At 32.1% G+C, this 20,686-nt stretch overlaps 1 protein-coding gene across 1 annotated transcript in view; it reads left to right on the top strand.

Annotated features, from left to right (window-relative positions):
- Positions 1 to 20,312, top strand: part of LOC143191627 (fatty acid synthase) — a 52,818-nt gene extending 32,506 nt beyond the window's left edge. The window contains exons 18-27 of the mRNA XM_076396879.1: positions 6,305 to 6,940; positions 9,086 to 9,265; positions 10,199 to 10,364; positions 10,425 to 10,635; positions 10,752 to 10,882; positions 12,737 to 13,282; positions 17,237 to 17,493; positions 17,553 to 17,786; positions 19,728 to 19,961; positions 20,136 to 20,312. Of these exons, the coding sequence (XP_076252994.1) occupies positions 6,305 to 6,940; positions 9,086 to 9,265; positions 10,199 to 10,364; positions 10,425 to 10,635; positions 10,752 to 10,882; positions 12,737 to 13,282; positions 17,237 to 17,493; positions 17,553 to 17,786; positions 19,728 to 19,961; positions 20,136 to 20,243 (2,703 nt within the window). The 3' untranslated portion in view covers positions 20,244 to 20,312. The remainder of the gene's footprint in view (positions 1 to 6,304; positions 6,941 to 9,085; positions 9,266 to 10,198; positions 10,365 to 10,424; positions 10,636 to 10,751; positions 10,883 to 12,736; positions 13,283 to 17,236; positions 17,494 to 17,552; positions 17,787 to 19,727; positions 19,962 to 20,135) is intronic.
- Positions 20,313 to 20,686: the final 374 nt, after the last annotated feature.

Below are 20,686 nucleotides of genomic sequence, written 5' to 3'. Positions count from 1 at the left end.
TGACGACTCTGTAAGCGCGTAAAACGCCTTTTTTGATAGCGATTCGGTTCATTTTCAACTTTTCTTTTGTTTGTTTTTGATATTCGTCCAACAATACCGCACCTTCAAACATTTTCGGACTACCAGGAGGTTGTTTGTTTTGAACATTGAAATCATTATATTTAAACTGTCGAAAGTACGCTTCTTCTATTTGGTTATCTTTTGATGAAATAAGAAATGTAATGCCTATCGTAAATGCAAGTTTTCAGGCACAAAACTCGAAATTTTAAGAAAAATCAACGTCAGTAGAATAAATCGACTTATGTATAAAATCATAACATTAAATACTTGATTGGCTAGTAAAATCTGGTGAAAAAACCGGAAAGTTATTACCTGATAGTTAGCAAATACATTAAAGGGGTCACCAAATGATTGAACATCAGCTTGTGAAAGTCATCTAAATTAACTAAACACAGAAATGTCAACTATTTGAATTTAATCATTGGATTAAAGTAGTCATTGGACTACTTTAAGACAAAACCTTTAATTATGAATGTAATTATATAGTCGAATTGATGAATGAATTATGCTAAATGTATTTACATCTGCTGTATAGTTTAGACTAGTAACTATTGGCTGCCTGTAAATTGATTTGTTATTGGCGCATTGAAGGTATAAGAGATGAAAAATTAATAGAACAATTAGAGGAGCGCTGAACTAAATATATCACTCCTGAAAAAGAGTATTTTGTTATTGGAAGCAGTTAGATCTAGAATGTAAAAGAGACCTAAAATTTCTAATTAAAATAACTAAAATCTGTTCATTATGTATATTAATAAAATAGTAATAATATAACGAATTAAATATTCATATATGCATATACCGTAATTTTAAAAATCTGATTTTAACTTTGGTACGTATTTTCCCTTTGACCGAGAATAAAACGCCGTTTTATTAAATTTTCAGACTTTTATTAAATATTGATCCATATATATGAATAGGTATATGCCTTAAATAAATAGATAACAGTTAATAGAATAATTATAACAATGCTGTAATTGAAATTTAAGGATATATAACATCATTTTTTATTTTTATTTTATTTGAATTCGGAAAATTGATTTTTCATTCGGATATTTCCTAGTGTTGTTTTCTTTAATTACCCGAAATCACCATTAACTAATATGTTTCTTTCTAAGCATTTATCTATGTTAAATGTATGTCTAAAACACATATTTAGTAACATACCAGGTCAATTGAAAAGTCTCCGGCTTGACATATAGACGGCGCTACTAGAATTACATCCATATGTTTTTTAGTTAGCCCTAACCATCAAACGATGCGCGTATAAATTTGACAGCTGTCGGATCATTAGTTTCTGAATGATATCATTCTGACTAAAGAAACTTTTGTTTACTGTGAACAAAATTGATAAAAAGGAATTTCGCGTATTAATAAAATATTGCTTGAAAAAATACAGTTGAAGCGAACACTTGGCTTGATGTCGACTTTCTAGACACTGCCCCAGGAAAATCGATCATCAAGGTTAGGTATGCTAAGTTTAGATGTGGGGAAATGAGTACTGAAAACTGTGAACATAGTGGAAGCCCAAAACATGTTGGCTACCGACGAAAACATTTAAAAAATCCACAAAATGATTTTGAATTACTGTACATTGAAATTGAATGAAATAGCAGATACTCTAAAGATATCAATTGAATGTGTACATCATATCAGTCACTTGGGTATGAGAAAGCTCTGAGCAAAGTGGGTGCCGTGCGAGCTCACTTTTGACTAAAAACAACGACGAGTTGATGATTCGGAGCAGTGTTTGAAGATGATCAAGCGTAATAAACCCGAGTTTTCGGGTGGATATGTGACAATGGATGAAACATGGTTCCATGATTTCACTCCAAAGTTCAATCGACAGTCATCCGTGTGGACTGCATACGATAAACCCGCTCCAAAGCATGCGAAAACGCAGCAGTCGGCTGGCAAGGGTATGGCGTCTGTATTTTGTGATGCGCATGGAATAATTTTCATTGACTACCTTGAAAAAGGAAGAACCATCAACAGCGACTATTACATACCGTCATTGGACCGTTCTAAGTACGAAATTGCCGGCCGCATTTGAAGAAAAAGAAAGTTTTGCTTCACCAAGACAATGCACCGTGTCACAAGTCAATGAAAACGATGGCAAAAATCTATGAATTGGGCTTCGAATTGCTTCATCATCCACCGTATGCTCCAGATTTGGCTCCTAGCGACTATTTCTTGTTCTCAGATCTCAGAAAATAATGCTCGCTGGGAAGAAATTTTCATCGAGTGAAGAGGTGGTCGCCGAAACTGAGACCTATTTTGAAGCAAAGGACAAATCATACTACAAAAATGGTATCGAAAAATTGGAGGATTGCTATAATAAGTGTATCACCCTTGAACGGAATTATGTCGAATAAAAAAAACTAATTTTGCCAAAAAATGTGTTTTACTATGGTAAGCCGGGGATTTTTCAATTGGCCATCTATAGCAACCTGTTATAATAGAAAAAATAAAATGATTTCGAACTTTTGATTTCCAGATTATAGGCGCCTTTATTGACTATAATTAGCCGGCGTTTCGCAATTGTTACAGTTGGTATCTTCAGGGTGGGAGCCTTGAAACTTCGGCTATTCTAGTTAAGCTAGTTATTATTTTAGTGGCTGTCACTGTCGAGTAATTAGGCCATAAGGACTGACAATGCTTTTTCTTGGTTCGTTGATTATTTAGAAGGTCGGATATGATTGCTCTCGTAACCATTATCTTTGTTTAGATTGTTTTGGTGTTTATAAATTCCAAGACTGTCTCGATGCTTCCTCTCAAAACAGTCTTGTAAAGTTTTGTTGATGTTGGCCAAAACTGACTTGACCTTGTGTTCATATTTTTCACATCGTTGATGCTCTTTTTCTTTTTTCCTTTTTTTACTATATACACTTATACACATTTACAGGAGCTTTTGTTTGTTACCTTTAACAGACCGTTTCTTACCCTATAATACCTGAATATAACTTGAGTTGAGACTGTTGTTGACTGTTGAGAGTTAGAGTTTTTCTTCAGTGTTTTGCTGATGTCCTTTATTGTTCTATGAAGGAAGGAATTTTGAGATTTACTAAGGAACATTTTTCGGTTTCATCTTCGATTGCATCTCCTTTAACTTTTTCATTACCATTGCTGCTTATTGTAATCCTTTTTGAGAAGTGTTTGGTATTTTTATGGGAGCACGATATATAGATTGTTGTTAAATTGTTTATATCTGTTTCTGTATCTTCGTTTTTATCAACAGATCTCAAAGAGATTTACGCTTGTGTATTTCTAATTCTTGCTTTCTAATTCTCAGAAGGAGTTTTCCCAATTCTCGTTATTTTATTGTTTTCCCTTCTTATTTAGACCCTGTTATTAATCATTCTAGGTTGGTTCTTTTAGCAATTATAACTATATATTAAAAGTCAACATAGTTCTTCAGGACATTATAATCTTTTCAAATAAAATAAGTTTCACTGTTAAAAGCAATATGTGTTTTATATATATATATATTTTAAAACCACCTTGTCATATTAGTATTCATATAAAATAACTTTCAAGGTAATATAAAGCTGTATTTTGCCATATGGGCCTTTTAAAGGGCTGTACGTTATTGGATCTGTGGCTGAATTTTATGACCTGAACTTTCAATCGTAAAACGATGCAAATTGGTTTCCTACCAAAGCTTACCAGGTGATATAACCGGCGATATAAGTTTTCCACTTACATAAATGGCCTTGCCGTGTGATAGTTTGGTTTAATTCTTATACTTTTTTAAGAAAAAACTCACTGCAATAGCTAGTCACAAAAATAACTTATTTTTAATTGTTTATTAAGAATCCCTTGTATGTTTAATATAGCATCCCATAAATTGTGAATCAAATTTAATATCGGTACCCGGAGGCATTATTTAGGATAAAGTGAAGCCGTTACGTCTTTTTTGTGTACCCTGGCCCTAACAAAATTTTTTGTCGAATGTGGCAATAAACCTCATAGGTCAAAATGTTGGAGCATTGAATAAAATATCGCTCTTATAGAACAGGGTGCAAACAATGGGAATAAAATTTTATTTATCGCTGCATGTGAATATGAGCAAATATTATTTATATGTTAATTCGCGTATATTTGTTATTCCCCAGTTGTTCCAAAATTCATATTTGATTTTAAAAAAACACATTGCAAAGCAAAACTGTTTGCCAATGTTTGGAAAGTTGTAATGACGTTTCGAGAAAATTTTGTCCTTTCATAATAATTGAAATAAAAATACCACTTATTTGTCATTAAGCGAAAAAAAGGACTAAAATGTTGATATTATTTTATATTTTTGTATTTAAATATTTTGATACAAAGTGAAACATGGACAGAAAGAAATAGCATGAAGAAATAATCAACAGCAGCATGTCTGGTGAATATGACGGGTGGGTCTATATTTTAAAGTAAATGTTTGCTAATGAGTTTATATTAAAAATATTTGGCTTAGCTGTCGATGTTGAAGCATAGCTAAATGATTTTGTTGACTTTTCCATCCCATCAATTACCTAATACTATATTAGGTGTTTGTATATATTTTGATAATTTTTTTACTTTAAAAAAGCATCTACTAATAAAAATGGGTACGGTATATATTCCCTACAACTCTTTCTCATATTTATGTCAACATGGCGCTGACGTGTCAAAAGAACGATGATCTCTTAATCCAAAGAGTCTTCATGTGGCTTTAGCGTTTTATGCCTTTAAACTATACAAAATTTGATCCATATATTTTTATATCAGTTTTAAAGACCTTTTTTAAACGTTAAACATATATCACATGGGTTGAAAAGTCCTGGACGTGGTTTAAGTAGAAGAAAATGCGTTTTTTTTGTCCAAAATTGGCTTTATCCATCATCGTAATCTCCATCCAGAGCCACCCACTAATTCCATCTCCGCTCTATCATTGCAATACCACTTTTGTAGAACGATTTATCTTGTGTCTCAACATAGGTTTCAGTATCAGGGATAACTTCTTCGTTCGAGTGAAATATCTTACCAATGAGCACTATTTCGAGGTCTGTGAACAACCAGTAATCGCTGATAGCCTAATCTAGCAAATATGGTAAATGTGGGAGCAATTCGAAGATTAATTCGTGTAGTTTTGTCATTGTTTTGATTGACATGTGATATGGTGTATTCTGTTAATGAAGCAAAATTTTATTCTTTGCCATATGCGGTCCTTTCTTTGCAATTTCGGCCTTCAAACTCTCTAGAAACACTGTGCAATATTCACTGTTGATGATATTTCTCTTCTCAAGATAGTTGATGAATGTTACGCCATGCACAACCCAACATACCGAGACCATAACCTTTCTAGCTAGGTTGTGCTTTTGGGCGCTTTAGATAAGGTTCAGTAGTTGCTGTCCACTCTGTTTTGATTTCTGTGTGAAATGATGGATCCATCTTTCATACATTAAACATAGCCAAACATTGCACAGAATCGTCACCACGTCCTTGTTTGTGGCGAACATTGAGTAAACGCAGCACCCACTTTGAACAGTTTTCTCATACTCCAGTACTCATGTAATACCAAAACCAACACGTTCTTTTTATATCATTACGACATTAGCTAACTTATGTTATGTATTTTGATGTTTTCTGGTGTTACCACCTATTTTGGATATTCACCGCGTTCTGAATCATCGGTGACTCTTCGACCACGTTTGAAGTCAACAAACCAGCGTTTTATTGTTGTTTCTGATAGAGCGGAATCCTTATAACTCTTTTCAGGCCATTGTTCCGCTTGAATGCTGTTTTTTCCCCTCAGGAAGCAGTGTAAAATTAAAACAAGAAATTGTTTTTGATCCATTGTTTTGCAAATAACAAAATTAGTGTAATTTTTAGCACAATAACTCACAAACTCAAATTAATATTCTAATTTTAGCAGCTTTATTTTGAAGGTGAGTACTAATTGAGAAAGCTATAATGTAAAAAGACTAGGGCCATCTATGCGTCAGCTCCGGGAATTTTCAGCCCATGTGTTATTCGTTAAAAATACAGACAAATATCTGCATTGGATAGATGTGAATGTGGGTAAAGTTTTCACCTATTGTTCAACAATTTTTGGTGAGGCATGTGACGACGCTATGAAGACATTTTGTTAGAACACCAAAGATTTATAAGCCTTTAAAAAATATCGATATCTTGCATCAGCTTCGACACAATTGACACATCAAGTTATTTATGTGCTAATATCCTTCATTTCAATGATATTAACTATAACATTCATTTTCAGGTAAACAACACTGAAGCAATCTTACTGACCGTCAAGGATCATACAATAACCAGCCAGAATATTCAAAAGTCACCGCCCAAGTGGTACAGCGAGCTGCAAAGAACCCGAGACTCGGCCTTGTTAAGCAACAAGAGGATTTTCCTTCAGTCTCGAGTGATACCTCAAGAAGGCTTCAGTAATTTTGTCAAAGAACTAAGATCGCAACCAAACATGGAGGACGTGCGATTTTTGTTCAATTTGAGTAACGACAACATGAATCTGAAGGACATATATCGCAAAGATCTACCACTAACTATTATAAAAGATGGCGTTCATAGTTCGTTTTTGCCTATACCGGTCAAGTTTAAAAATCAAGTATCTTCATGCTATACAACCAGTAATGTTATTGATGGTGTTTCAATCAAGTACCTCGGAATAAATCGAGACGATGAAACTTACAATCAGTCCAGCGACACCATCGAGTTAGGTCCTCTCGATTATTCTGGCTACGATGTCAGTTCTGGTAGAAAAATTACTGGATTGGCATCATTTGATAAAGATGGGTTCAGGTTAGTCTTGGATCCTGTGTTTAAGTGGGAAATACCGGCTAATTATCCGTTGGAAGATGGAGTGACATTGCCTTATGCTTATATTGTTGTAAGTATTCATTTTCTTCATTTAATTGCTATGCTAATTGATATTTAATTTAAATGCGTTATTAAAAAAGCTACGGCACTGGCAGTATTAGTTATTGTTAGTTAATATCTTCTTCTTATATTTATTTGGTAAAACCTTTAATTCTACATTTGGGTGGAAAATAATTACATGATGACGGGTACATAGAGTAGGGGATAAAATCGAGTAAATTGAAAAAAAGATGGAACAAATAAGTGAAATCATCTGAAACGTTAAAAGGAAGAAGGATGGATCAATTTTTTATATTAACAAAGTACAAAGAATCGAAATACCGAAGGACAATAATTTAAGGAAATTGAGGAACAAATGTGGATAAGAAATTGTTAATTGATCAAGAGATATAGAAACTGGAAGAAATAGAGAGACAGAGGGAGGAAAATTGAAGAATATGGTGGAGAACAAAATAATAATACCATGAAATTGTCCTGTACAATATACATTGCGTCAATCGATATCATTTGGAGACCTATTATATTTTTGGATGTTGACCAAGAAGTGGTTAGAGTCATTTCCCATAATTGTGGAAATTTTACTTTTCTACCGGTATAACATGAACCATTAGGTTGACCGCTGTGTCTCAATGTCATACAATTATAACTGATTTATTTTTACCATAAATGTAAATAGACCACGATGAAGTGGAATATAGGAATTCTTGTTGGAGTTATGTTAATGTTATAAAATTAGTGAGATATAATATAACATTAGTATGTCAGTAGTGGATTAAAGTGCTCTAACAATTTTGAGAAAGAGGCTAGTCCTATCTAAAACATCTAGAAAACTACTTTAGAAGCATTCATTCATTTAAAACGTTTATTGAGGCTTCATGTTCTTTTCTTCGTATTGGAATAAACATGCGCGGCAAAAGTCCTGATCAACGAGTTGAGTAAAGTAATGTAGTCCTAAAGCTGTCTCGTCTAAATTGATAATGAGCGTTGAAGCCCATTTTCTTCTCAGCTGACACGTCAATAAACAAAACAGTCGGTCTTGGGGAACATATAATCCTCAATTAACTCATGAAACGTGACTGCACCCACTAGAAACAACTGCACGGTGTGGTGTTCAAGCTGGAAACATCATTCGTCCTTACTTTAATGAAAATGTCCAAGGTGTTACAGTTTTTCTTACTGCTAAACGGTACCAAAGCGTGATTATGGAGGAGTATGGTTTAAGCAAGATTGGGCCACAGCATACAAAGCTCGTTCAACAATTCAATTACTAAATAAGGTTTATCTACGAAGACTAATTTCGCGAAGTGGCGATTTAGCATGGTCAGCCAGATCTCCGGATTTAACAACACCAATCTTTTTCCTAAGAGCCGAAAGATTCATAGTGAATCGCTGTGAGCATTTAGCCGATATAATTTTTCAAAAGATGTAGTAATAGGTAAGAGTAATATCTGGGAATACGACAAATGGGATAAAATATCTGGATTAAGTGTTTCCATGTAAAACTTGATGTTGATTTTGATCGGTGTAGTTTTGGCGATTGTTTATAATAATTGAGATAGAGAGTCTTAATGAGATTCTAGTTTAAAAATGACATCAAGTTGATCCCATTAAAAACACAACATAAGATTTATTTAAGTATATTCGGCTTTCTTCATGATATGGCGGTTTTTATGATTTTTTTTCAATTATGGTAAAGGGTCAGTGTATAGACTTGATTTTTTTTATTATCGGTGACTCAACGCTGAAAATAACTCAATATGTTTGCTTTGCGAGCACCAATTCACCTTTCGAACATTGGGGTTCAACGTTTCTCGATTTTAATTTATATAAAACCCAATGTTCTTGTTTTTGAAGCGTTGCTAATGATGTTAAATGATCTAAAATTATTCTTTTCTTATCTTTGATGATAATTTTCTTTCAATATTTCTTCCGGTTCTACGTTTCTGCACATTTTTGTTACATTCATTGCCAAATTCATCTTTAAAATTTTGAAAGCGTTAACTTAATTCTTTTTTAATATTTTATTCAAATTAAACAATATAGAATAAATATTGATGACATATGGTTATAAGTTATGTCATTGGCTGATGTTAACTATTATGATATGGTAGTTATAAATACTATTTCAGGAAATTAATATTTATTGTTTCTGTAGGCCAACTATATTCTACATGTCAAAACCAGATTGAAACGTGGTAATACTATATTAGTGCATGCTGGATGCTCGGCAATAGGAATGGCCACTATCTCCATTGCTATAGCTCACGGGTGTCGTGTATTTACCACCATAACGACCCAAAAACAACTTGAAGTTATTAACAAACATTTCCCATACGTAAGTCTTAACTTTGATATCTAATTAATCATAAATACGAATATATATTCTATTAATTAATACACTAGTGTATTTTATATACATTAACAGTTTATTGATCCAATAATCAGGTGTACTATGTCAGTCTATAACAGTTTATAACATTATTTAAAATGTTATTCTAATTTGGATACATATCTTTCCAGCTTATTAAAAAAAAACAAAAAGTTATCAACAATTTGAAAATTCATGAAAGTTATTTTGTATATTATCAGAAGTTTTTTTGTTAAATATGGGGTGGACAAAAATAATTTTTGAACTAGATATAGAATAATATATCGACATTGACAATTTGACAACAAAAATATCTATTAAAGTTTCAAACTTATTCTCTCTTAAAATATTCATTGATAAACGTTTTTAATACAAAATATTGGATGTTATTAGTTAAATTTACCACTATTTCTTTATTTACTTAATTTTATTTTATTGCCTATAAATTAGAACTCAATTCCTTGAAATAATGTTATTATTGGCTTCCATTTGTTTGAAACTGATTATCTCTACTTTTAAGTGATATTTTTCAATCCAATTATTTGACTTAAGTTATTGTGCACTTGATTTTCTCAACACTTACATTTATATGAAATATAAATCGCTGTAAAATCAGTCATAAATATTTGACAACAGCAAAAATATCGATCCTTTGTATGGGAAAACAAAATTGTTGCTTTTACTAATATTCTCTCAACTACTCCATATTTTCTTACAATATAAACCTTCCCGGGACTTTCATAAATATTTGAAAATCAAAATGAACCAAATCGGTCCAGCTTTCCTCGAGTTTTAGCAAGACTAACCAACAAAAACAACTTGATACTTTTTGATTTAACATGCAACATGATTTAACAAGAAATTTATCTAGGATAAGCCGTGTAAATACTTATTTTGCAGTTAAAAGAGTATCAAATTCTCAAAGCCGAGAACTCTGCGTTTGAGCCAGTTGTTATGAACTACACCGGAGGAACTGGAGTGGATATTGTGGTGAACTGTCTATCGGGGAATTTGTTAACGTCTTCTTTGAACTGTGTAGGTTGCTTCGGAAGGTTCGTTCAGATCGGTAAGTAATTGGTAAACATTACTGAAATAATTAGTTTTCGATGAGGAAATTGTTTTACAGGCAAATATGACTTGGAGAATAACAGTATAGGAATGTTTTGCTTTTTAAAGAACATTTCATTCTACGCTGTTGATGTCGGCTCGGTGGATCAACTTTCCAATGATGTAAAATCAGAAATTAAGAAATACGTCCAAGATGGATTGGACGATTGCTCAGTGAGACCTCTATGGAGAACAATATATGATAAAGAAAATGTTACCGATATCTTAAGGTATGTTGTATGTAGACGTAATTTCTTTGATATATCTAAATCTAATATATGTGATTTTTTTCTATTTTAACTTAATATTTTCCAAATAAAGGAAGGTTATTTTGTTTTAATTTCAGAGAGACTGGTAAACCTAGCAATATTGGAAGTTCCATTATTAAAATTGATAAAGAACTGGTTCTTAGCCAATTTAATATGAACAATCCTAATCAGTTTGTTTGTGATGCCAATAAATCGTATTTAATTTATGGTAAGTTTTCATTAAATAAATCATTTTGACATTGCTAAATAGTACTTTTACATATAATTATTTATTATATGGGTATTTTTATGTATTAGTCATCATTTTCAATCTTCAGCAAGCATTCTTTTACTTCTTCAGCAAGAGGTTGCTATTGGTCTCGCGAAGCTTCTAACATAACATTATTCATAAAGATTCGTTTAATGCTGATGACATGAAACACGAACAGGTATTTTAATATGCTACTTTGAATTTGTTCATCGAATGTTGTTTATTATTATCTTATTTTAATCGAAAGTCTCTTTTAATACGATGTCATAGAGGAGCATGTAGAGTCTGCTGATTCAGATTCATTTTATTTATTTATTTATTACATTTTAATATCCTCCTCGGCATTAAGCTTACCTGCCGACTGGCGAGTGACCAACATAGAAATCATCCCAGAATACATCCGGTCTTGCCCAGCTTGGTTACTGGAGTAACCGAGATCATTTTCCTTGTCGGATTTTGCACTCTTGCCTAAGGACAATCACGAATGTTTAATAATCACAAACATAAATTTTGATTACGACCGAGCCCCAGCAGGATTCGAACTCGCGACTATCACAACAGCTGGACCGTCCTGTCGGCTTTACCACTGCGCCAACCATGCCGGCATTTTATTTATTTTAAATCCGATAATTATCTTAAGGTGGTTAACCCGAGACATTAGGAGGAATTCTATTATAGAAATATAAAAAGACTTTTTCAAATTTTTTGCGTAAAAAGTTAAGTTATAAATTTAAATGTTGCGTTAGGTAAAAAGTAATTTCGTCTTATTATATATTTTTATATCAAATTTGTTCATATGGACTTGAAACCATTCAATTGTTAATAAGAAATGTGCTATATTATTCCATTTTCCAGTTTTTGATAAATTCCAACATCTGAAAATTCTGGGCAATTTTTCTTCTTAATTCTCTTCTTTTTCACTTCAATGGTAAAGCCGACTTACCTCTGACGTCATGGAAGACATGACCTTTTTTTATTGATATATTCTGGCTATTGCATTACTTATTCCTAGTACAGTTAATGGTCTGCCCGATGGTTCAGATGCCATGATGAATAATTCCTGCTGTTCCACTAAACACTTGATATCTTTGCGGGCTCATCAATCGCAAGCATCTCTGGAACTCGAGCATGTTTTTAACATATATTTGTCTTACGTGAGTAATAAAATTGATAAAAATACTTCAATGTTCAGTTTATTTAGGAACTTTAAGTAATCAAAATTTATTCTCTTGAATTGTCACAATATGGCCAAATTAACATTGTTAACAATTATTTCCGGTGTTTTCGTTTGTCCTCTTATCTCTTTTGGCTCTACCTTCGTGTACCACGTTACAACTACTGGTTATCGATTTCTATTGCTTGTAAACCATACATCAATGTTGTATTTACAACTAAAATCTTATATGTATCAAAGAACTGATTCGACTGTTCTTATTCCTTTAAGTTTATATCTCTAATCTTATTTGTATTATTTTAATTTTTTCATTCATATTATTGGCTTTTTAAATGTTTTTATTATACTATGGCGTATTGAGATAGCCCTTTTTCAGACAGTTTTTCATTTTCATCTAATAGCTCTATTGTTATTAGCATCTTGCCAATTCTCTTTTTTTATAGATTTATTTGTATTGCGTATTCGCTGTATTCAGATTAGTTTAATTCTTCTCTAAAGAGTATTTATTTTTTACAAAACTAATATAATATATAGAAATTGTTTTTATAATTATAATTCATTTCTGTATATATATATATATATATATATATATATATATATATATATATATATATATATAAATGTTATAATTGTTTTAGGTGGTTCACCAGAGGATTGCATTGATATGGCAGAATGGTTAGTTCATAGAGGTGCGAAGAAAATTGTAATAGCAACCAATACCAACACCCCCCAGAACTACATCAACAGACGATTATCGCTGCTTCAGAACAACTTCGACTGTAACATCGTTGTGGTCTCGTTCGAAGGCAAAACAACAGAAAATGCCAATGCCTTGTTAAAACAAGTATGCCGTCTTGGACCAATCAATGCCGTTTTCTTATTACCACCAAGTACAGCTCCTATTTCTGATTATGTTAAAGCCGCACAGAGTATCGAACTTGTTCTAAAATCAATTGCACCGAAAGCAACGTTGTTCAATTTTGTCGCAGCTGCAAGTGGAGTGGCCCAAACTAGAATCGATTCCGGTTTTGCCACGTATAACATTCAGAGTTTGGAGGATCTCGATTTTAATGATATCCTATCGAATTTGGACGACATTATTAAGCACGAATTTAAGAACGTTTATGTAAATAACGAGGCCATGGGCGACAGCAAACAGGAGAATCAGCAGGCGTTACATAAAAGTAAGTGAATTTTTTTATTTAAAAATTCGAAACACTATTTGATTTTAATACTTTGTAATAATAAATTAATTGTCATTCACTAACAACCTTCAAGGATTTGCTGATATATATATATATATATATATATATATATATATATATCCACATTCGATAGCCATTGTTCCCTAATTACACTTGAGAGAACATTGGCATGTTCATCTTTGGTAGATTTTTCGAATATTTTTGAATAATATCCTGATTAAGAACATTCCAGGCTATCTGCAAATTTAAAACAGCTTCTTATTATGTCTCATATGCGAGAGATTAATGTTGACATTTTTGGTAGTGTAGTTCGGTAAGTCAATTTATGTCCTGATCCATTTGTTCGAATAATGGAGTTACTTTCGAAGGTAGATACATGACAAGGATTGACTTATTTTGGCTTCTTAGTTGCTGTTTTGGTGGATGATTATGTGTACACTTCTAACATTCACAAGGATTTGATTGGAAGTGTCTGTTTTATTAGAAAATCTTAGACTTTGTGTCTTTAAATACTTAATTTTACCGATTGTTGCTTTCCATACTCCAAATTTTTTACCAACTGCCTCACTCTCGCACTAAAAGCAACTTCTATGGCTCTTCCTGTGTTACTTTATTTTAAACACTTTCTTTTATCGGTGTATTTTTTGGTATTTTACAAATTGAAAAAAAATATCGTACTTTCATATCCAAACTAATTTTTGGAATATGTCCACTAAAAGATACTTACCGACTGTTATCACCGAAGTGTAGTACATCAACCATATTTCTGAAAAAAAAAATATATTGTCAGCTTCTAAACCTTACTTTACAATTAATTTGATTAACTTTGATTCTCATACCAAGTTTATTAATTCTGCCTATTTACATATATTATTTATTAAGAACGGCAACAAAAAAGGACACAGGGAGTGACTAGCTCTTTAAATAGAATGCTGAATTGGAAATAAATTATTAGGTGTTTAGGTTTATAAGTATTCTGTAATTATTTATATTTTTTTATACCTATTAGTATCAAAACATGATAGCTTTTTCAATTAGTCCAATAGAATTTGAGGTTATTGAAAGCTCCGTCACACTCTCACAATATTTTTAATTTAATTTGAATTATTATAATTTGAATCGTTAGTTAATATAATTAATTAGTAACTAATGTTTAGTTCAATTTTTTATATGTATTTTAAAATTGATTGAAGCTTTTTCATTCTGCTGAATTCCGCTTTTTTTGTTTACAAATATTAAATTATCCATATTAAAAATCTATATCAATATGAATAAATAAAATAAAATACCGTTTATGAATTACTTATGATTATATAATGAGCAAGATAAGTAACATGAGGTATAGATATTAAAGAGACGCCTTCAAAAATGCTAATTCTCATTAACATAAGCAACCACAATAGTACTGCCAAACAGCAAAGAGGAATACCTAATTCAATATGTAAATGGCAAATAAAACAAATATAGAACATTAATAGTATCGTTTATAGATTCTACCACTACTGCTACTACTACTAATACTACTTGTGTTACTACTATCGTGATTTTACAACTAATTTACGATTGGATTTTACTAGAAAAAATGAATATGATCTTATAAAAAACAATTGCTGTTTAAAAAAATTATAAGGAATTGTTGTAATGACAAATAAAGTTTAGATCACTCTGTACCATCGCTATTAGATAATTTGTAGTGTTGCTAATGTATTTTATTCTATTTGGAGTTTAAAAAGAAATCATTTTATGACTAATTCACTAATTTTTACAGTTCATTTGTTTATTGTGTTTGTACGTAAAGAGTTTTGTAGTACGATTTGTCCTTTGTTTCAAAATAGGCCTCAGTTTCGGCGATCACCTCTTTATTCAATGAAAATTTCTTCCCAGCGAGCATTCTTTTGAGATCTAAGAACAGGAAATAGTCGCTGGAGGCCAGCTCTGGAGAATACGGTGGATGAGGAAGCAATTTGAAGCCCAATTCATGGATTTTTGCCATCGTTTTCACTGACTTGTGACACGGTGCATTGTCTTGGTGAAGCAACACTTTCTTTTTCTTCAAATGTGGCCCTTTTTCGGCGATTTCGTCCTTCAAACGGTCCAATAACGCTATGTAATAGCTGCTGTAATAGCTGTTGATGGTCCTTCCTTTTTTAAGGTAGTCAATGAAAATTATTCCATGTGCATCCCAAAATATAGACGCCATAACCTTGCCAGCCGGCGTTTTCCCACGCTTTGGAGCGGGTTCAACGTGTACAGTCCACTCGTATGATTGTCGATTGGACTTCGGAGTGAAATGATGGAGCCATATTTCATCCATTGTCGAATATCGACGCAAAAACTCCAATACTGCTCCGAGTCATCAACTCGTCGTTGTTTTTGGTCAAAATTGAGCTCGCGCGGCACCCACTTTGCACATATCTTTCTCGTTCCCAAATATTCGTGAATGATATGATGTACACGTTCAGTTGATATCTTTAGGGCATCTGCTGTTTCATTCAGTTTCAATTTATGGTAATTTAAAATCACTTGGTGGAATTTTTAAATGTTTTCGTCGGTAAAAACTTCTTTTGGGCGTTCACTATGTTCACAGTTTTCAGTGCTCATTTCCCCACGTCTAAACTTAGCATACCAACCCTTGATGGTTGATTTTCCTGGGACAGTATCCGGAAAAAGTTTTTGTTTCATCTGTATTGTTTTTCTTCAAAAAGCAATATTTTATCAACACGTGAAATTCTTTTTTATCCATTTTTCTCACAATAACAAAAGTAGCTTCACTCAAAATGCTATAATTCACAAACTAATAATCCGACAGCTGTCAAATTTATACACGCGTCTTATGAGGTTTGAGGCTAACTAAAAACATATGGATTTAATTCTAGTAGCGCCATCTATGTGTCAGGCCGGGGACTTTTCAATTAGATCTGTTATGGAGATGGTGGCACAGAAGACAGTTGACAAAATATTGATAGATTAACTTTTTTTAAATTCGTTTCTATTACTCAGTCTCCAGTCTATTAAATTAAATAATTCTATTAAGTAAGAAAATTAATAGAGAGAACCACAACATTAATGAGCTGATAGAGCCTCTATTCATATCCTTGATGACGTTATCGACAGTTTCTATCTTCATCTCCTTATGCAGATTATCGTTGCAAATGTATCATAAAGTAATCATAAAGTAATGTATTGCAGTATTTTGTTTTGAAGTATTTGTATAATATTTATATTGCTTTGGCTGGTATAACCCCATACTTGAAAAGAAGTACACACTGGTTTAAAGACTTGCTGGTAAAAGTTACTGACATACTGATAGGGCTATATATCTACACAGTCACTATTATACTTTTTTTGTACTTGACGTTATGTTATTCACATTTTCTCTTCAACATATGGCTTCCACCTGATTTTAATACCAAGGGTCATGCCAAGACATTTCGCTGTATTTCCATACGGGACTACTTGATGCTCTAGATATACTGACTTGTGCTTGATTCTTTTCTTGGCGAAATTAATTTTGGGGCGCTAGTTTTTTGTCCAGCATTGTATTTCAGGAATAGCTGTTTATAACTTTTCGTCTGATTCAAGGTTGTTATCTCCAATGGCTAGGATTACAGTGTCATTTGCAAATGTAGCAACAACATTTTCAGTGAACTTAGGCAGGAACAAGTCCCAAGTCTCCAGCAAATAAAGGACTGGTCCCAATACACTTCGCTGTGCTACAATTGCTTATATTTTACATATGATGAAACTTTGTTTTCTCATATATTTGCGTATGGAACGTCACCTCTGGCATGAGTATGACATGATAGAAACTAAAGTACATTAACGATTAATATTAAAAAAACAACTAATCATGTAAAACAACACAAGTTGATTCTAAGGAGGAACAAACTTCGCCTGATCTGTTTGTAATATAATGTTTTTACGTATTTTCAGAAATGATTCAAATTCTCCCATCGATTGAAACTTTAGTCGAACAAATGACTGACGCCCCCTCCGAACCAGAGTTGACGCAAATTGCTTCAGAGGGACCTTTCGAGATAAGAGAGCTGGCGCCGCTTTTCATCATACCTGGCTTGAATACCGAGGTAGAAATTGAGATGTTGGCCAGGCAGTTGTTCTTACCGACGTTCCTCGCTATCTTACCGTCTAAATCCTACACTATTCAAGAATTAGCTAATATTTTCGCGGAGGTACAACGATATTTGATGAAACAGTCAAGTTTATTTAATGATTTATGGTTTTAATTTAGAAAATGAGGAAGATATGGTCGAAGAATTTCTATAATATAGTGGCGGTTTCGTGGGGTGGAGTTTTGGCGACGGAAATAGCAAAAATATTGGATAAACAATACAAGTGCAACATATATATTTACTACATCGATGGAGCTCCTTCAACACTACAATCAACTATTCGTCTTTTGGGTACCGGTGCAGATATGGAGGTTAATTTGTTAACAAGAGTTTTCAACAACACAGATAGACAGGTATGATTTTAAAACATTTTCCTACTAATTATGGATAATTTGAATGTTTTGAAAATAGTTTTTACTAACCATATTTGTATTTCTCAAATAAGGTCTTGATTCACTACTGGAAAAATGTTTATATCATAATTTTTATTATTATGAGTCATATTAATTCATATTTAACGTGTTTAACTTTAAGAATTATAACTGGAAATTAAAATGATAATTGACTAAGTAGTAATTTACGATATTAGAGCTGTTAACATGTCACAATCAACAATAATTTGTATTCCGTACATAACTAATAAAGCAACATTTAGGTAACACAGATTTCCTTTAATATTTTTATATTTTTTCGTAGAACCTTTTAGCTTTGATTTCAAACTATTTTTGCATTGATGTATATTCCTTAAAAATTTGGACCAATGACAAACTTGGCTATACAATATAAAAATTATGAATGAATTAATATAAGTGATTTATTTAAAAAATAATTTTCTTTTAGCCATATTTCTCCGCAACTACCATATTTAATGCTATAAAAATGTGTGTATCATACTTTGACATATTATGCACCATGTTAAGTTCATATTATAAAGATTACAGATGTCTTATTTAAAGAATTATAACTGGAAATGAGTGTAACAAAATTGTAGACCTTTTAATGTCACTTCCCATGTAATATTCACTGCAATAGAATCATACAATTTTGTCATAGTTTCTATATATTATATATCTGATTGGATATTATTTGAATGAAAATTTCTTCTAATTATTCTCTTCTATTATTCTCTTTATAAATCTTCTTCAAATAAGCTTAACATCTCTCTCTTTGCAATATTTTTAAACTCTGTTAACAGCTAGTAGTTACGGCACTCAGATATGGAATATATGGTGGATTCGTCCATCATCTTATAAGATCAATGCAATATTTACTATACGGTTTTACCTTTATCAAGATGGCAAATGAACAATAATCTACTTAGTCGACGATATTTTCAGTCACGATTTGTAGTAACCCATTTTCAACAAATATGTTTATTTGCCTTAAACTGTTCCAAACAGCACACTGACGCGTTGTTGTTTTTGATTTACTCATTAACAAGTATTCTACAAAATAGCGAATATATTGCTTTCTGACATTTCAAATTCTTTGCCGTCTGAAGCAACCTCAATTTATTTTCAGTCTAAAGCATTTCATGGATTTTCTTATATTTTCTGTAATAACTGCTGAATTTGACATATCTGAACACTTAATATAAGTTCTATCTATACCATGGTGTTTAAAGTAAGTATATCACCTCTGAATAGCTGTTATCGACCAAGGAGCGTCCAAAGACTACTGATCTAGCTATTACTCTCCTTGAACATTCTTTTCCCATCAAAAACAAGGTTTAATCAATACTTAAAGCTTGTGGGTAGACTGAATTGTCATAAAAATGTGTTTGTTTCAAATTAAGTAGCCCTAACTAAGTTTAGATGTTTTCATCAATGTCTTAAGCTCGAGTTTATTACGTGACTATCTTAGGGATGTATATTTCATTATAACAAGTTACTTTAATTTATTTAAGATCTTTAGTATGTATAGTATCTATACATTGTAAATTACAAATATTTAGCCTTTAAACAATTTATAATGCGATGATTATCATCATCATGATCTGTATTCATACAAACATGTTTAAACTCAACATTTAGCCATACTGATCAAATTACTTAAGTCATATCCTTTGTTTAGTACTATTAATGTATTTAGTGGACTTGAAGTATAATGGTCAATGTATAGTTGGTATGTATTTCCCTTAGAGGAAATCCAATTGTCTCGAGCTCTGGTCAAACCCTAGTTGGTGGTAACAAACAAACTTTACACATTTATATTTTGCTATTTTCGAATTATTGAAGTATTATTAATACGAAATTAGTCAGGATTTAATATCTACAGGCTTATCTCTCTTTCAGATTTTGGCTAAACTTCAATCAGCATCAGATTGGAAATCTAGAATCGACATATTACTCGATAACTATAAAAACGACGATGTTGAATACGACCTCATTAAAGAAGGCTTGTCTTTATTGAAAAATCGACTAGAGGATGTTTTGTACTATGAACCAGACAATAAGTTGGTCAGTGGACAGATTCATTTGATCAGATCCAACGACTGCAGTCAATTTGATAATTGTGAATTAACTTTGGTAAGTTTGTCTTCATACAGATAGTCTCAACGTTATTCTGAAATAGTTTAATTGGTGCATATTTCAAAAATATTTCTAAATTCTCTAAAATGATTTATTGTCTTACAAATGGCGAAAGGACAATATATAAATAAAAACAATAATAATAAAGGTAATTATTTTTGTTCTTTTCAGTACTGTAAACAAACTCCACAAGTTCTGATAGTGACTGGTGACCATTTGAGTATAATAAGTAGGCGGGAAACTGCGGACTACATTAATGAGATGTTTGAAATGAAATAATATTCATTTTGTTATGTTCATATTTGTAGACATAATAAAATTAAGTACATTATAATTTTGGAATTGCAATTAGAATGTTTTTTTAATTCCTGTTTTTAATTATCCACTCATTTAAAAAAAACATAGAAGGCAGAAATTTGTTGAACAATTTAGGGAGACTAGTTCAATGGACATAAATTAAGTCCTACACATAACATAAACATAACAGACATAAAGTGTATATATAAAACAATAAATTAACAAACAAATACAATTAATAACACACACAGGGGGGTTAAAAGAATAAATATGTGTATATACAATTTTAAAATAAAGACAAACACAGGACTGCAAACACAACCATAACAAAGTACAGGCTCCATCCATGCAGTACACATCAACACCGATACCGAAGTGGTATTGGTTATTTGGTCAGTAACTCTAAACTTAGCGTATTCTAGATT

The sequence above is a fragment of the Rhynchophorus ferrugineus genome, unplaced genomic scaffold, assembly GCF_030347505.1.
Source record: "Rhynchophorus ferrugineus isolate W39M unplaced genomic scaffold, kcgeb_rfMv2 rfM2, whole genome shotgun sequence".
Classification (NCBI taxonomy): Eukaryota; Metazoa; Arthropoda; class Insecta; order Coleoptera; family Curculionidae; genus Rhynchophorus; species Rhynchophorus ferrugineus.
The sequence above is the reverse complement of the archived record's forward strand: the minus strand, read 5'-3'. Positions and strand labels throughout refer to the sequence as shown.